This window comes from Chiroxiphia lanceolata, chromosome 10 (genome assembly GCF_009829145.1).
Source record: "Chiroxiphia lanceolata isolate bChiLan1 chromosome 10, bChiLan1.pri, whole genome shotgun sequence".
In the NCBI taxonomy this organism is placed as follows: Eukaryota; Metazoa; Chordata; class Aves; order Passeriformes; family Pipridae; genus Chiroxiphia; species Chiroxiphia lanceolata.
In genome coordinates, this window is record NC_045646.1 from 25,182,484 (window position 1) to 25,196,433 (window position 13,950).

General features: G+C 42.8%; 1 protein-coding gene across 1 annotated transcript in view; it reads right to left on the bottom strand.

Moving 5' to 3' along the window:
• The window catches only part of ARHGEF4 (Rho guanine nucleotide exchange factor 4), a 223,791-nt gene that overhangs the window by 123,074 nt on the left and 86,767 nt on the right, over positions 1-13,950 (bottom strand). The window contains exon 4 of the mRNA XM_032697385.1: positions 502-4,920. Coding sequence (XP_032553276.1) covers positions 502-4,920 — 4,419 coding nt within the window. The remainder of the gene's footprint in view (positions 1-501; positions 4,921-13,950) is intronic.

A 13,950-nucleotide genomic window follows, 5' to 3' on the forward strand; every position in this document is an offset into this window, starting at 1 on the left:
GGTACTTTGAAAGACAGCTACTCATTGTCTAAAGAAAGAAAATTATTTTATTTCTTAAAAACTGACTGCTAGCAATGGGAATTGATTTCTATGTTACCTTTCATGTTGAGAAACTTATTCACTATATACTAGTTACAAGGCTCAATACTGCCTTAAGAGGTTATCCCCTCTAACCCAGCAAAAAAAAAATGGAGTTGAACACAGTGTGGTGTCTGTATATTCTATCTGAGATATGTTATGCATTAGAGCAGCTGTGATTACTCCATTTTAGATTTTTGTGGCAAATCCTCCCCTAAAGAGTGCATCAATTCATATAGGCTTGGACAGAAACAGAAAGGATGAGTAGTGCCACCTGTCTCAGACCAAGAGGAATATTGATGTGCTCATCTAACCAATGTGTTCATTGAACCATTAAGGAGTTTCACTGGAATTCCTAAGCCATATTAAAGCAAAAGACTGCAAACCACACCACCCTCTGATCATTCCCAGACAACAACTCACCTCATCTTGGAGCATGTCACTAATGGAAGAAGCTGTATTTAAGCTGATCTGGGATTGACTGCTTATGCCACTGTCATCCCTCTGGTATTCGACATCCAATGAGTGCACAGAAAGTAAGAGACTACCTCTGGGTTTCAATGTCTTTGGTCTCTCAGGAGCCTCCAAATTGCTTTCAACTCCAGGGCTGTTCCCAAGAGAAATCATTGAAGTGGCACATACTCTTCCAGGATAACGGAAGGTCCTCTGGTGGGAAGTGGATCGTGGACTCTGCGGTTTAGGACTCATGGGCCTACAAGGCATGTCTTTACCATCAGAATTTGCGTGGTGGGGACATGATGGACTTGACTGACTAAATGCCAACTGCAAGTCAGTGGGGCTAAATGGAGATTTCATCCAGTATTCCTCTAGAGAAGTATTTAAACTGTTGCTGAGAACCTCCTGCTGCTCATCACAGTCGGAACTCTGTGAGTATTTAATGCCCAAGTCATGGGACTGTACTCGTCTTCTCCACATACCTGCAGGTGAAGAGACATCAACAGGTTCCACAGAGTTGTCAAAATAGTTGGAGCCACTATCTGCTTCTGTTTTAAAAAATGTGTGTCCATTGGAACTACCCTGTCGTTCTACTGTTCTCATCACGTGGCCACCACTTGCACTCAGACCCTCCTGTGTCGGTGATAAACTTGCTAAGACAGGCCTTTTTAGTCCATCTGCCTCCTTGCTTTTTAGAAAAGCTTTCCAGGTGCTCTGGCGAAGTTTGGCTTTCTCCTTTTCATTTTTCAGTGATACTCTCGAACTTTGCTCAGGGTTTTCCTTTTCTGTAGATCTCGACTCGAATAAGCTTGAGAGGGATTTGTGTGCCAAGGCCAACCTTGTCTTGAACTTCTTGCCCTCAGGGGTTTTGTTCCTTTTGTATTCGCTTTCAGGGAATGATTTTCTAATCCTAGAGTGCTCCACAGGTTCACCATCATTGTTTTCAGATGAACCTGAAACATGTCGATCTGCATATTTGACAGGTCCCAAACAGGGAGAAGTTGAATTCATGTCTGTGTCTTCCATCAGTATCCGACCAGAGCCAGAGGCCTTCCTCAGGCTCAATCTGTTGAATAATCCTGGGGGTCTCTCATAGAATAAATCATCATCATCAGAGTACTCTGAGGTGTAACTTTCCTTCCTGTGGAAGACTAAACCAGATGGACAGCTTTTCAAAGACAGTAAACTTGCGGTGTCTTCATCATCTTTCCCAGCTTCCAGTTCTTCTATCTTTGCCTTGCTGCCAAAGAAACTGCTGCTTCCCTGATTTTCTGCTGTGGTAGGCTTAGTTTTCCTGAAAGATGTCATTTTTGAGAATACGAAAAACCTGGAAGCTTTCCCACTATTCTCATTCTTTGTTGGCTTCTGCACCGCTTTATAGAGACTGCTGTTACTTCCCAGGATGTGGGATAAGTTGTCATCCATTTCCTCGCTGTTAGTGCTGCAGGTACTTATATTGTCCAGGCCCAGCAGGCAAGTATTATGGATCTCCCTGTTCACAGACTCATCAAAGACATCAGACACATCTAGACTGAGTGCACTGTCTTTGCTGGGGTTAGCAGTGTCTTCTGCAGCAGAGCCCTGCCTTCCTTCCCTAGGAGAAGGTCCTTCACAAATACCTATTTCTTCCTTTGAGCCATTACAGCCTTCATTTCCTTGCCTGCCTACTGCTTGTTCAGAGACAATACTGGGCCCTTGAAGGTCATCAGCACCATCTCCCGGACACAAACTGCTTACACTGCTGCTCGTTTCCAGTGTAACTGCACTAATTACACATAAGCCTTCCTCTCTGCCTTGATGTGCTTTGAATTCCTCTTCCTTAGACACTTGGTCATCTCTTGTTCCAGGCTTTCTGGAGCCTGACTTTCTGAACTGCTCTAATTCAAAATCAGTCTGTGTTCTGCAGGGCTCTTCCTCAGAGACCTTCACACCACCTGTACTGTGTGATTTTATGAGCAGTTCTTCACAGGGATCTGTCTGACTTTCTGCACTAAGTGTATCATTGCTCAGTGGTACAGTAACACTCCTGAATTCCACTTCCTCACTTGTTACTGTGGGATTACTACAGGTGAACCCTAAGGATGAAACTGCATCGTTTTTTTCTCTTTTCTCTTCTGAAACTTTTGGTTCTACTTCAGCTGTATCCCTATCAGGGGGTACCTCTACACTGCCAGGAATGGGATGGGCGGCCAGAATTTGTTCTTTACGGATACAGTTTTCACCAAGAACTCTCTCTGGCTCATCATGAACTTTGTTCACAGCACAAAGAGATATCAAATCCCTCCTCACTACATTTCTCAATCTCTTGGTTACCACTTCAGTAGGAAGGTCATCATTCAGTGTCTTGGACTGCAATCCTTTCTGCTCTACAGAGACTATAATTAGTGCAGGCTTTAACTCTGGAACCATCATTAGATCCCTCCTCTGGCTTATATAATTTGATCTGGGAGTCCTTTCAACAGCAAAGGCGCTGTCACTGTCTTCATCCTTTCCTTTATGAGTAGGATGTTCATTTGTTACTAGCTCAGAGTCGCTCCTTAAGTTACCAGTTTTGCAACTTGTATTTTGCTTCAGTGGCTCTTCATGCTCTGTCCCAGTGTCACTGCCACCTGGTTGTACTGTGGTTTCCAGGAATTTCCAACCAAAGTCAAGATTAGAAGAATGATCTGCCCATCTTTCTCCTGCCACAATCATCATACCTGACAGTTCTGATTCAAGGCCATTCTCCTTCAAACATTTTTGGTCTATTCCACTATTGGAAACACAGTTTACAGAACAATCCCAATCTCTGTTTTCCACAACAGCAGGACTACTTACATGAGAAGCTGCAAGGTTCTCAGTGCCACCAGTGTCCAATTCAAAATCAGTATCACAGGGGAATCTGCCTGCTTCCAGAGCTCTTTCAGCTTTGTACTCATCACTTTTTATGAGTTCTTCGGTGTTTATGGTCACTGGCTCACAGTCCAGGGCAGAGGAAGTCTGCTTTTGTTTGGGGCTGCACTCACAAGCATCACCCTGTGTTAAGCTGTCAGCACAGGTACCGACTGGCTCTGGGCTCAGGCCACATGTCTCTGATTTAGAGTGCAAATAATAATCAATGCACTGGGGAGAGCCTGCTGGTGGAGAAACCTGACACTCCTTTGAGTTTGTGTCAGTATCAAGAAGAGATCTTTTTATGCCAAACTGGCCCTCTATTTTTATTGCTGACTCAGGGCTTACAGGTACCCTTCCTAAGTTTTTCCAAGTGCATTCAAAATCCAACCCTTGAAGATGTATTCTGGAACATGACCATCTGAATTTGTTTGTAAGGTGAATGCAGCTCCCCACATATTCTGTCTGGCTTTGAGCACTGATGTTTTCAGGTACACTGTGCCATGTTTTACTTTCTGTAATCTCTGACCTTGTGTGTGGTGGCCGAGATTTTGGTTTGAAGCAACTCTGGTAAAAGAGTGAATCTGATGTCAACATAGTCTCCGTACGTCCATGTTTTATCCTTTTGCCTGTAGTTTCCTCACTGTCAGCTGAATTCCTCCTGCTGCATTTTATACTGGACATAGAATCTAACTCACACTTATAGTCAGATGTCTCAGTGTAACTTTTAGAGTTAGGTCCATTTGTTTCAAAATGAAGATTAGGCAAACTACAGCTAGACACTGCATCTGACTGGAAGGAAAATTGCTGTACCTCAGGAAAAATCAAACAATTTTCTGAGTTTGCTTTGAAACAATCAATGCTTAATACTGCAGGATGTTCCCTCTGTCTTGTAACATCATCTTCTGTAGGTACTGGCTTGGTACAGGATTGCACTTTAAAGCTTTCTAACTCTGCTTTATTTTGCAGTGCTGCCACAGAACTTCTCTTTGCCTGTGATACAATGCCCTCTTCATGGAATTTGTTCTCTGTGATAGAAATATCACTAGAGAATGTTTGTTCTTCATCACCCAGTTCTTCACCTTCTGCCCTTGCAGACTGTACACAAAATTCAGTCTTGCTTGGTGCTGCTTTTATTTTGTAGGACAATCCGAACTGTATGTGCCGGGTGAATTCTGGCTGCCTGGAGCACTTCAGTCCATGGAAGGTTGTTTCTGCCCTTTCTTTGGGAAAATTACAGCCCAGGGTTTTTTTTTCAGTGAACAGGCAGTTTGAATCCAAGCAAGAGTTCCCAGCTATGTCACTAGAAAGAGATTCTGTATCTGATGCACTCTCGTAAGGCTCAGTTTTTACATCTGACAAAGATCCACTCTGATGTGACACGGTCTCAAAATAATCTTCATCTGTTTCTTGGCTGGATCCACGTACCTCCAGCTCTGTTGTGCTTGGGGTAGAAGTACTCAGATCGTCCTCAAACTCTCCTTCACTGATGTAGTTTTCAACTGGCTGTGGGGTCTGTGAATAAACAGAAAGGAGTGCTTTAGCAATGATTTCCCATAGCAGCAGGGTAACATGAATTATTATTAGAAAAGGGACTTTGGAACAAAATTAATTTAATACACACTGATGTCTTTGAAAGTTATACTTGATGTTTTACTTATTGATGGTCCTGAGGTCTTGGTCTTTCTATTTCTTACTTTTCTTTTCCTTTAATGGTTCTTAAATAATCTTTTTTTATTTCATATGCAATTATACAGAAGCCAAAATTTTACTTTTGGCCATACCTTTCATAGCCCATTACCAAAACACTTTTCACATTCAAATACATCAAATGAAAATCATCCCTTGACAGTAGATCTAAAAACTCTAATGAACCCATCTTCAAATCCGAGGAGGAGGTTTATGTGGAAAACCTGACAAGTAATTGTTAGTGTCCGCATTAGAGAAATCTGGCATAAAAATATGCAGAAACTGCACCTGAGTAACCAGATATTACCCATACCAAAGCCTGACCCAGAGGGGAAAGAAGCCTTAGATCTCATTTTCCAGAAGGTTTATACCAGGAGCACTACATGTATGAGTTATCAGAGCACATCCGAATCAGTGGCTCAGAGCAGAATGATCAAACTGTCAATATTAGGAAATGCCTTTGTCCCAGTCAGCTACCCTGGGAGAGCCTCAGTCTTCTTTTCTTCAACCATCAGAAAGTTGTCTGGATGTTTCTTAGGATGGAAGCAGATAATGAAATCACAGCAGGCTTTCAGGAGGTAAAAACAGTACTTGCTGTCTGTCAGCTTCACATTCTGCTATTCTCTGAAGTTCTACAAATATACCCAGCGAAGATATTTAGCTGATTCCAGCTTCAGTCCATTAATATCTAGAATGAGATGCCACGTAAGTATAAATGGCAGCCTTTAGCCCTGATTCTGGATGCTTCTTTAACCAGGTTTTGGTAACATTCCTCACAAGAATCATTGGCACATTTTAAAATCTGAAAACTGAGATAATAAACAATGAAAGACTTTTCTAAATAACAAACAAACCAAAAACCACCACAAGTGAATGGCAGCCATCAAACTAGAACACAAGATCATTCAGCCTGACATGCACATCAGGGTGCTTTGTCACAGAGGAAGTGTGAGTCCTCATGTGGGAAACCAAATTCCAAATCACATCAAAAGATATGTCACAGAGTTTCTGATTCTAGGCACCACAACATAGAGGGTAAATTGGAAAAGGGAAGGCACAAGAGTTATTTCCAAATGGGATCTCAATAAGAAGACTGGTATTTTCTCTTGACGGAAGAAGGAAAATACAAATTGAATGGAGGAGGGAAGGGGGAGAATTTAGTGCTTTAAACCAAGTCCAAAAATCACCTTCACACCATTAAACCTGACCAAATTGCACTATAGGGGCACATGAGTCACATAACCAGCAGAGCAATATGTCCATTACTGTGTGCAATCAGTGATACATGTAATTGAGTTCCTTTAATAATGTGAAATCCCACTATCACCAGGACAGAAATGACCAGCACAGAGCAGCATTTCACATGGTGACAGCACAGCACAGAATGTGAGCGTTGGCTCTCACAGCAGTGACTGCAGCAGCAGCTGCTCACAGTGACAGCACTGCCTCCGCAACACTGTTCTGAACACAGACTTACAGATGGCCACAAACTGAGGTAAAAACTGTTCAGGCAAGGAGGAACAAAGTAATGAAGATGACTGACTGTCCTCAAGGATGATTATGAATTAAATTACAAAAAAAATTGGGGCAGAAATCCCTTACAGCCCATCTATCATTCCAAACATAGCTATGTCAAAATATTCATACTGTGAGCCCTCCCAAATTCAAACTTGTTTTTGATGGGTATTACACAAAATTTTGCATTTAAAGCAGAAGCACAGGCCCCACAATTGCCTCCATAACTTGTGGGGAATGAGGAAACAGCTTCTAGGTATGAAGGGCACCAATTAGTGTCAACCAGCACTCCTGGACCAGGCCCAAGACTGAATATGTGCCCCAGTGCTGCTGAAGGGAAGAGTCACTGCCAGAATCAGCCTGGGGCCACCTCTGCCAGCTGTGCCCTGGGATGGAGTTCCCTTGAGGAGGGAGAGGATGTGGAAGCTTCAGTTCCCACCAAGTTTAGCAAAGTCGTCTGCGTAACAGACAGGGGAGGCCTAGAGCTGACCTCTAGTAAACCTGACATTCATGAGCTCACTAAACTTCCCGTGGTGACCAGGGAAGAAACCCTAACAGGGCAAATAACGTGCAGATGGTGCCATTTGTACCTTCTTCCACGGGTCTTTGACTTCTCAGCATCACCAGGAGGCCAGGCCTTTGCTCTGACCACGTGCTCTGTCATATGTGGTTTTAGTTTCTCCCAACCTGTAGTGTGTGTTTTGTTAGGGTTTCTGCAACTAATTCTCATGATGTTTTACTGGGGGGTTAAGGACTCACTCAGAGTATAAAGGGAAAGTTTACAATGGGCTCTGATGCAGCCCTGTGATCCCAACACAGACAATCAGAGGCTCAGGAACTGAGCAGATGTGTGGCAGTGATTCTCAACTAGGCTTCTGATGAGACAACACTTCCCATGCCTTTAATTTCCATAAGATTACACTGAGAATTTCAAAAGACAAATGACAGCTTTTTCCTGGGAAGAGTTCTTGAGAAAACCCTCAGTATCCGTGGACAGAGTTGTGTGCTTATACATCTCCTCAATCTCAGAGCAGATAAACAGTTGGAAGAAAGGGCTTGAAATAAATATGAGAAACAACTACCAATGTAAGGCTTTTGCATTTCACAGACAATAGAAAAGTAACAGCAAAGCTGCCCCTGCCTGCTTTTCTCTTGCATCTCTTTCACCAACTCTGAAATGTGCCAAGAAAATAGGATGAAGCTGAAATTACTGATCTGTCCTGTTATCATTGCATGCAGCCATGTATTATCACAACCTAAAGTCACCAGAAAAATGAGACTTATAACTTTGTTGTGTGGAGATCTCTATCTCCATAACATAAGACACCTTCCATCCAAGTTACTCTCATATGTGACATCTGCTCCCATGGGCTCAGCGCTCCTGTCTTGTGAACACTTCTAATTTGGCAGAGAAGTCATGTATCATTTTTTCTCTAAATCAGATTTGGTATTTGAATAATTTTCTCACACAATATTATATTGTGCCAATTGTAAGTTTCGTATTGGTCTAGTGGTTAGGATGCGGCGCTTTCACCGCCGCGGCCCGGGTTCGATTCCCGGTCAGAGGAGTCCCCCGGGCAGATGGAGCTCGTCAGCCCTGTAAGGCCATCCATCCAAGAGAAGGTCACTCTAAACAAACCTACGTCCTGAGGACCTCACTGCCACTGTCCAAGCTCGCTCGGCCCCGGCAGATGAACCTTAGGATTAAAGGGTGGGCTCAGCTCAGCGCACACTGTGTCTCACCTAAAAAATCCACTGCGCAGGCTCGAAGGGTGTAAGACCTTTCCCAAATCTTCGTTTGCGAAGACTGGCCATACATTGTATCTCCCGAATTTTCTCTGCCTAACAACTAGCAGGATATGTTAAGCAGACAATTGTTTTACTTCAATTAGTCTTTTAATTAAGGATTTTGTCCTTAAATCTCACAACCACAAAAAAGAATCTGACCATTTATATGATCTTTGCTTTTACTTTGAATGCAAGTTCCCCAAGCAAGCCTAACTTGCTTTCCCACTAACTTGTGCCTGACTTTAATTATTACCTCATTTCCAGCTCAAGGAACATCACAGAACAGTTTTTCCCTGAACTCAAGACAACATGAAAGCATTTTCAGTTGATATTTCAAAGGATTCAGACAACTGTTTTCTCCATAGGTGGTGCTGATAACATCAAAATCTTGAGTTGTTATCAATATACATTTCATGACTCTCCCTTCATACCTTGTTTGACCGAAAGGCACAGCGCAGTGTCTTTGATTTGCAGTGTGATGAGACTAAAATGCAGTTCCCATGAACACAGGTGAGAACAAGCCAGCCATCCTCTCTGCTCAGCGAGCCTCAGCCCTGCTCATGAGGTAAAGGAAATGTGCAGTTCCCAGGGCAGGCATCACTTACAAAGGGTCTCATCCTGCAGAGTGCTGCGTGCTCTGCACTCCTGCTGATGCGGGTACAGGTGAACTCAGGACACTCAGGATTTGGCTGTGCCTACTTCAGTACCTCGGTACTCCTGGTGGGGTTATCTACATGCTCTCTCTCCATCACTGTCTTTGAGAAGGGCAGCACTAATACAGCCAGTTAAAAAGAGTGGGGAGAGAGAAAGATAGATGAAGCTAGTAGGTAAAACTGGCCCTTTCACTGGCAATATAGGCTGTTAATAGAGCTGCTTCAGGCTCCATTTGTAATGTCATCTAGGGTTACTTGTATTGGTTTAACTTGTGACCTATATATTTTAAAAATAAGCTGAGTGGAATTGCTGAGTCTCTAAAGCTCCTCATTGCTTTATCACAGAGAGTGACTGGGTATGAAATTCTGAAATTCTCATAACAGCTAAATGGAAAATACTTGAGGCAATCTAACATGGTAGCATGAAACTCATCCACCCTCAGCGTAATGAGAGCTGTGAAAAGCTGAGCTTTCTTCTACAACCAAGTAGGGTCTTAGGTGGCCTAAATAGCTTTGAAAAATACTGGTTGTGGAACTGTCATTATTGTCATTATGGATATCCTGAGTTGAGGGTACAGAGGAAAAACCAAAGGTGTGTTCAGTCACAGGACAGAAACAGCATTCAAAATACCCAGTTTATCCTTTTGTGCCTTTGATACACCTCTGCTTATAGAGGTACAGCCTTGGAGAGAGAGAGAGGAATCTGGCCTCCGGGCTTTGGTCTTTCCGATTGGGCTGGCAGAGGTTGCCCAAGGTAATGTCACTTCTAGAAACTTGTATGGTTGCCAGGTTGGAAATGCCTGGAAAGATCTAAGACCGCCAAGCCTTTCCAGAAGAACTGCCACAGAAATGGCTTTTCACAAACTAAGTTATATTCTTGGATTTAAAGCAAACACAGCACAGAAAGTGTTCCTCTTCACAAAAACTTCTATCACAGGGTTCAGAAGTGGTGCATGGCAATGATGGAGCACAGCTGCCATTCCAGGGAACCAGTCACACTACCTCAATCACCACAGAGCTATAAAGAAAAAGCCCTTCAAACACATTTGTGGAAAAGATATAGACTCAGAATTAATGGTCTCAACTTCCCTACACTTTTCCATGCTTAAATAAATGCAAAGCCTGAAATCCTTAAAGCAAATTAGATGCCAGTCAGGGATTGGATTATACATGCAATAAAGAGACATAGGCCTGGCTCAAGGGAACTTTGTGTGGCAAATGAATTTGCATGTAAAGGTTTATTCTTAGAAGGGAAAACACAGAATTCTTTGGGAGAGCCCTCCCTGATGCCCAGAGTTGTGTTTTTCAGGGTTCCCATAACACAGAAGCACAAGCTTGTGAAAGCTCTTAAATGACTGGTGGCACAACCAACCCCTCAAAAAAGCTCCCAGTGGGACAGGACTTCAGATAGGAGGTGACAGTGCAGGGTGCAGAGCAGTAGCTGCGACCCACCCAGAATCCCTCTGCACTGATGGACTGTGGCTGGAAAAACGACCCAGCAGAGATTCACATTAGAAACTAGAATGAAAACATAATGAAAAGTAGCCACATAAGATCCCTAAGGCCTCAAATTATCCTCCTGATCAAACCCAGATACCCCAACCCTTTTGTTAAATTGCCTTTACTGACTTGTAAAAATAAACCTTATTACACTTAATGAGGAAGAAGTAGATTTAAAGACATTAACTTCAGACAGAACTTTGGTTTCTCAGTCAGCAGAAAAACATGTTTTCTGAATTGTCAGTCATTTCAGTGGATATTATAGGTGCTTCAGATGCTTATAAAGAGCACAGCAGCATGAAGAAGAGCAGATGCAGCGCTGTGCTTTGCTGAGGACTGCTGAGCAGTGATGCTGTTGTCAGCACTGAACCCTCACAGTGATTCTTCTCTGTGCACAAATGGCATTCCACAGGCACTCTGAAAGACAGAGAAATGAAACCCTCTGCAGGTAGTGAGGAGAGTGCTCTATAGCCACTGAATTATGACTTGCAAAACTCGCAAAACATATTCAGTCTTTTTCTGCAGGACACAAAAATTTGCATCTTAACTGCACAAGAGGAAACAAAATTCACAGATGGATGAGAGAAGCAGAACTTCCCCAGGAGGTTCTTACTTCAGTCAGTGCAGATATGTACATGCATCCAAAAGCAATTTTGGCATGAAGTCCTCCTGCCGTTTGGTGACACAGATGTTTTGTTAATCATCTATACACAGCAACAGCACTGTTTGCAGGGCTCTCCATCCTTAAGTGGTAACATTTTTACATACAGAACCATTCATATATAAAGGCATTAAAACAACATATCTCCCTTTTCCATTTGGATGGAATCCAGATGGATTTTTCATTGTTCCCAGATGGTGCAGTTACTTTTTGCTGAAAAATATCTCAAATCAAGTTGTGTTGATTTGTGAGAACTTACCCTACACTAATGATTACTGGCATGAGGAAACAACCCACAGCCATCCACTCATATGTGTCCTGCTCTGTCAATATTTAGTGTCTTCACTAGAAAGCTTCTAAATGGTTAAACAGCTCCCAGATCAGCAGGACTAGGTGAGCAATTGCACAAGGCTCTGGCAGCTACCATCCCTCCAGTGATAGTGCCAGGCGAAGGCAGGAGGGAGAAGGGTTTGGAACAAAGGCAAAACAACACACAGAATCAGTGAAATATCTGAACATCACAACAGCATCCTAACTGCCAAAACCTCAGTGCGTCTCCCCCTCCTGCCAGCCTGAGTGCTCTGCTTCTGCTCAGTGTTCCAACAACACAGCCCCTATTAACCTGCCCCAGAGGTCATCTGGGCCTCCACCATGATGTTGTCTCATGACACTTGATCAGTACAGGACTGCAGGAGCAGAGAAACAGCACAGGCACTGCACTCCACAGAGCTTCTTCAATTCCTTCCAACAAGCCAATTCCAACAAATTCCCCATTTGCCATTAACATTCCTACTGCCGGCCGTAGCTTAGCAGAAGTGGTGGCCAAGGTGGATCCCAGTGGGTGTGATCTGGGAGCCATCTAGAGGTGACAGAGGCGCCTGATCGGACACGGTTTGCACAGGGAAACACACACTCCCCTGAACAAACATTTCAGTGTCTCACTGTGCTGCAGGGCAAGTGGCTCACTATCAAATTCCTTAGCACTGCTGTAGCTCCAGCCAGATAGGACTGCCTAGCAGATGAAGAGGAGAGGCAGTGAGGAGGCATAAAGATTTATGGTGTTAAGTAGAAGATAAATATGCAAAAGAAGTTATTTGTACAAGATGATTGCACAAGACTGAAAAGTTCATGGTTCCCTGTATCTTTTATTTGTGGTTTATTTCTTCCATTAAGTTTTACAAATACGTTTTTATCAAAGCAGCAATATGAGAAAAAATTATTATGAAAACACTTGTAGATTTATTCTCACAAAATGACAACTGATTTGTACCAAAAGAAATCCTTCATTTTAGCAAAGACTAACTATGTAGGTTCACCCTTGAAATGTAAAGTTTAGACTGTATCAATAATTAACACTTACTGTTATGAAATATAAAAACACCTTTTTTTTTTTTTTGTAAACATGACAATATAATACATCAAATAAAATTTGGAATATGAACAGCTAAAATTCAGACTCCAGCAGCTTCCCTGCTCTCTGACACGGTTTGCATTCACTGCACTGCAACGCTCCCTCTGCTGGCAAATCTAAAGGACAATATATTGCTTATTGCTTCACCGTGCTTCTGCATTCAGCACGTGGAAAGCTTATATTGTTAGATTGCTGATTATCTTTCCATGAAAACAGAGATATATTTTGCTTGCTTTATAATACCAGGTCAACACTCCTCCTACCTCACACTCTTCTTCTATATTTAATTAACAGCAAAAAGCTCAGGATGCCCCAGAAAAAGATAATCAGAAGTTACTGTGTTCATGTTGAAGATACAGTGTAAAGATGGAGCAGATAAATCGGTGCTCCCATGAGAGGGGGGGTTAAGCCACAGTGAAAACGCATTTTTGAGCTAAAATGGAAATACAGCTCACTTGGCCACAGGGAAGCTCCTGCCTCAGAGTCAGGGAGGCAAACGTACATCAACCTCTGTGTAAATGTTACCATCAGCCTTTCACTAGGGCAGATGCACCTTTGAGAGGTTGAAGCTGCCTGGTAGAAGCAACACTCAGCTGGGCACAGACCAAAAGCCCTGCCTGGAAACTCTGTGAATCCTCCTTCAAATTCAGGGCCCGTGCTGAACTCTGGTGCTGTGCAGCCCAGGAACGTCAAGTACTGACATCCTCCAAACCGTGGATGTTTGTATACTCTTCAAAAGATCATTATGTCCTGCTACTCTCTGTTGAACAAACACAGCACCCACAGTTAGTTTCCCCTCAGAGTGTTTAAGGGCATGTTTGATCACTTTGCTGAGGGGGAACCTTTAGGCTCCCTGGTGAAAGAAGTGGAGACTTCTGCTCTAGAAGACCAGACAGCGAGTGCTGTGGTGGTGTGTCCTCCCACTGTAACCTTGTTGCAATTACATTTTTGTGAGTACACTTTAGAACAGACATATTTACCTTTTTCAAATGCAGTTCTTTTTTTTCAGTGCCATTGAGAAATTATAGAAGGAATGCTGAATCAAAGGAGTAAAAGATGGTAAATATTTTAAAGACAGGGCAAACTCCCCTAAAGAAGAAAGCTATTAGAAAAAACCCCCAAAACCTCCATTAAAGACAAACAGTGGCCCAAGAAAGCCTAAGTGTATGTGTGCACATACATGTAGCCACAAGACATCCACTGATATTCCCTCAGTTATCATCAATTCAGTGTTCAAGCATAGGACTACAATGAAATTGGAAGTTCAATGTCATGAGATATATGGTTTGTTTATCTTTCAATCTAAATACTCAGCCCACTTCTAGAAC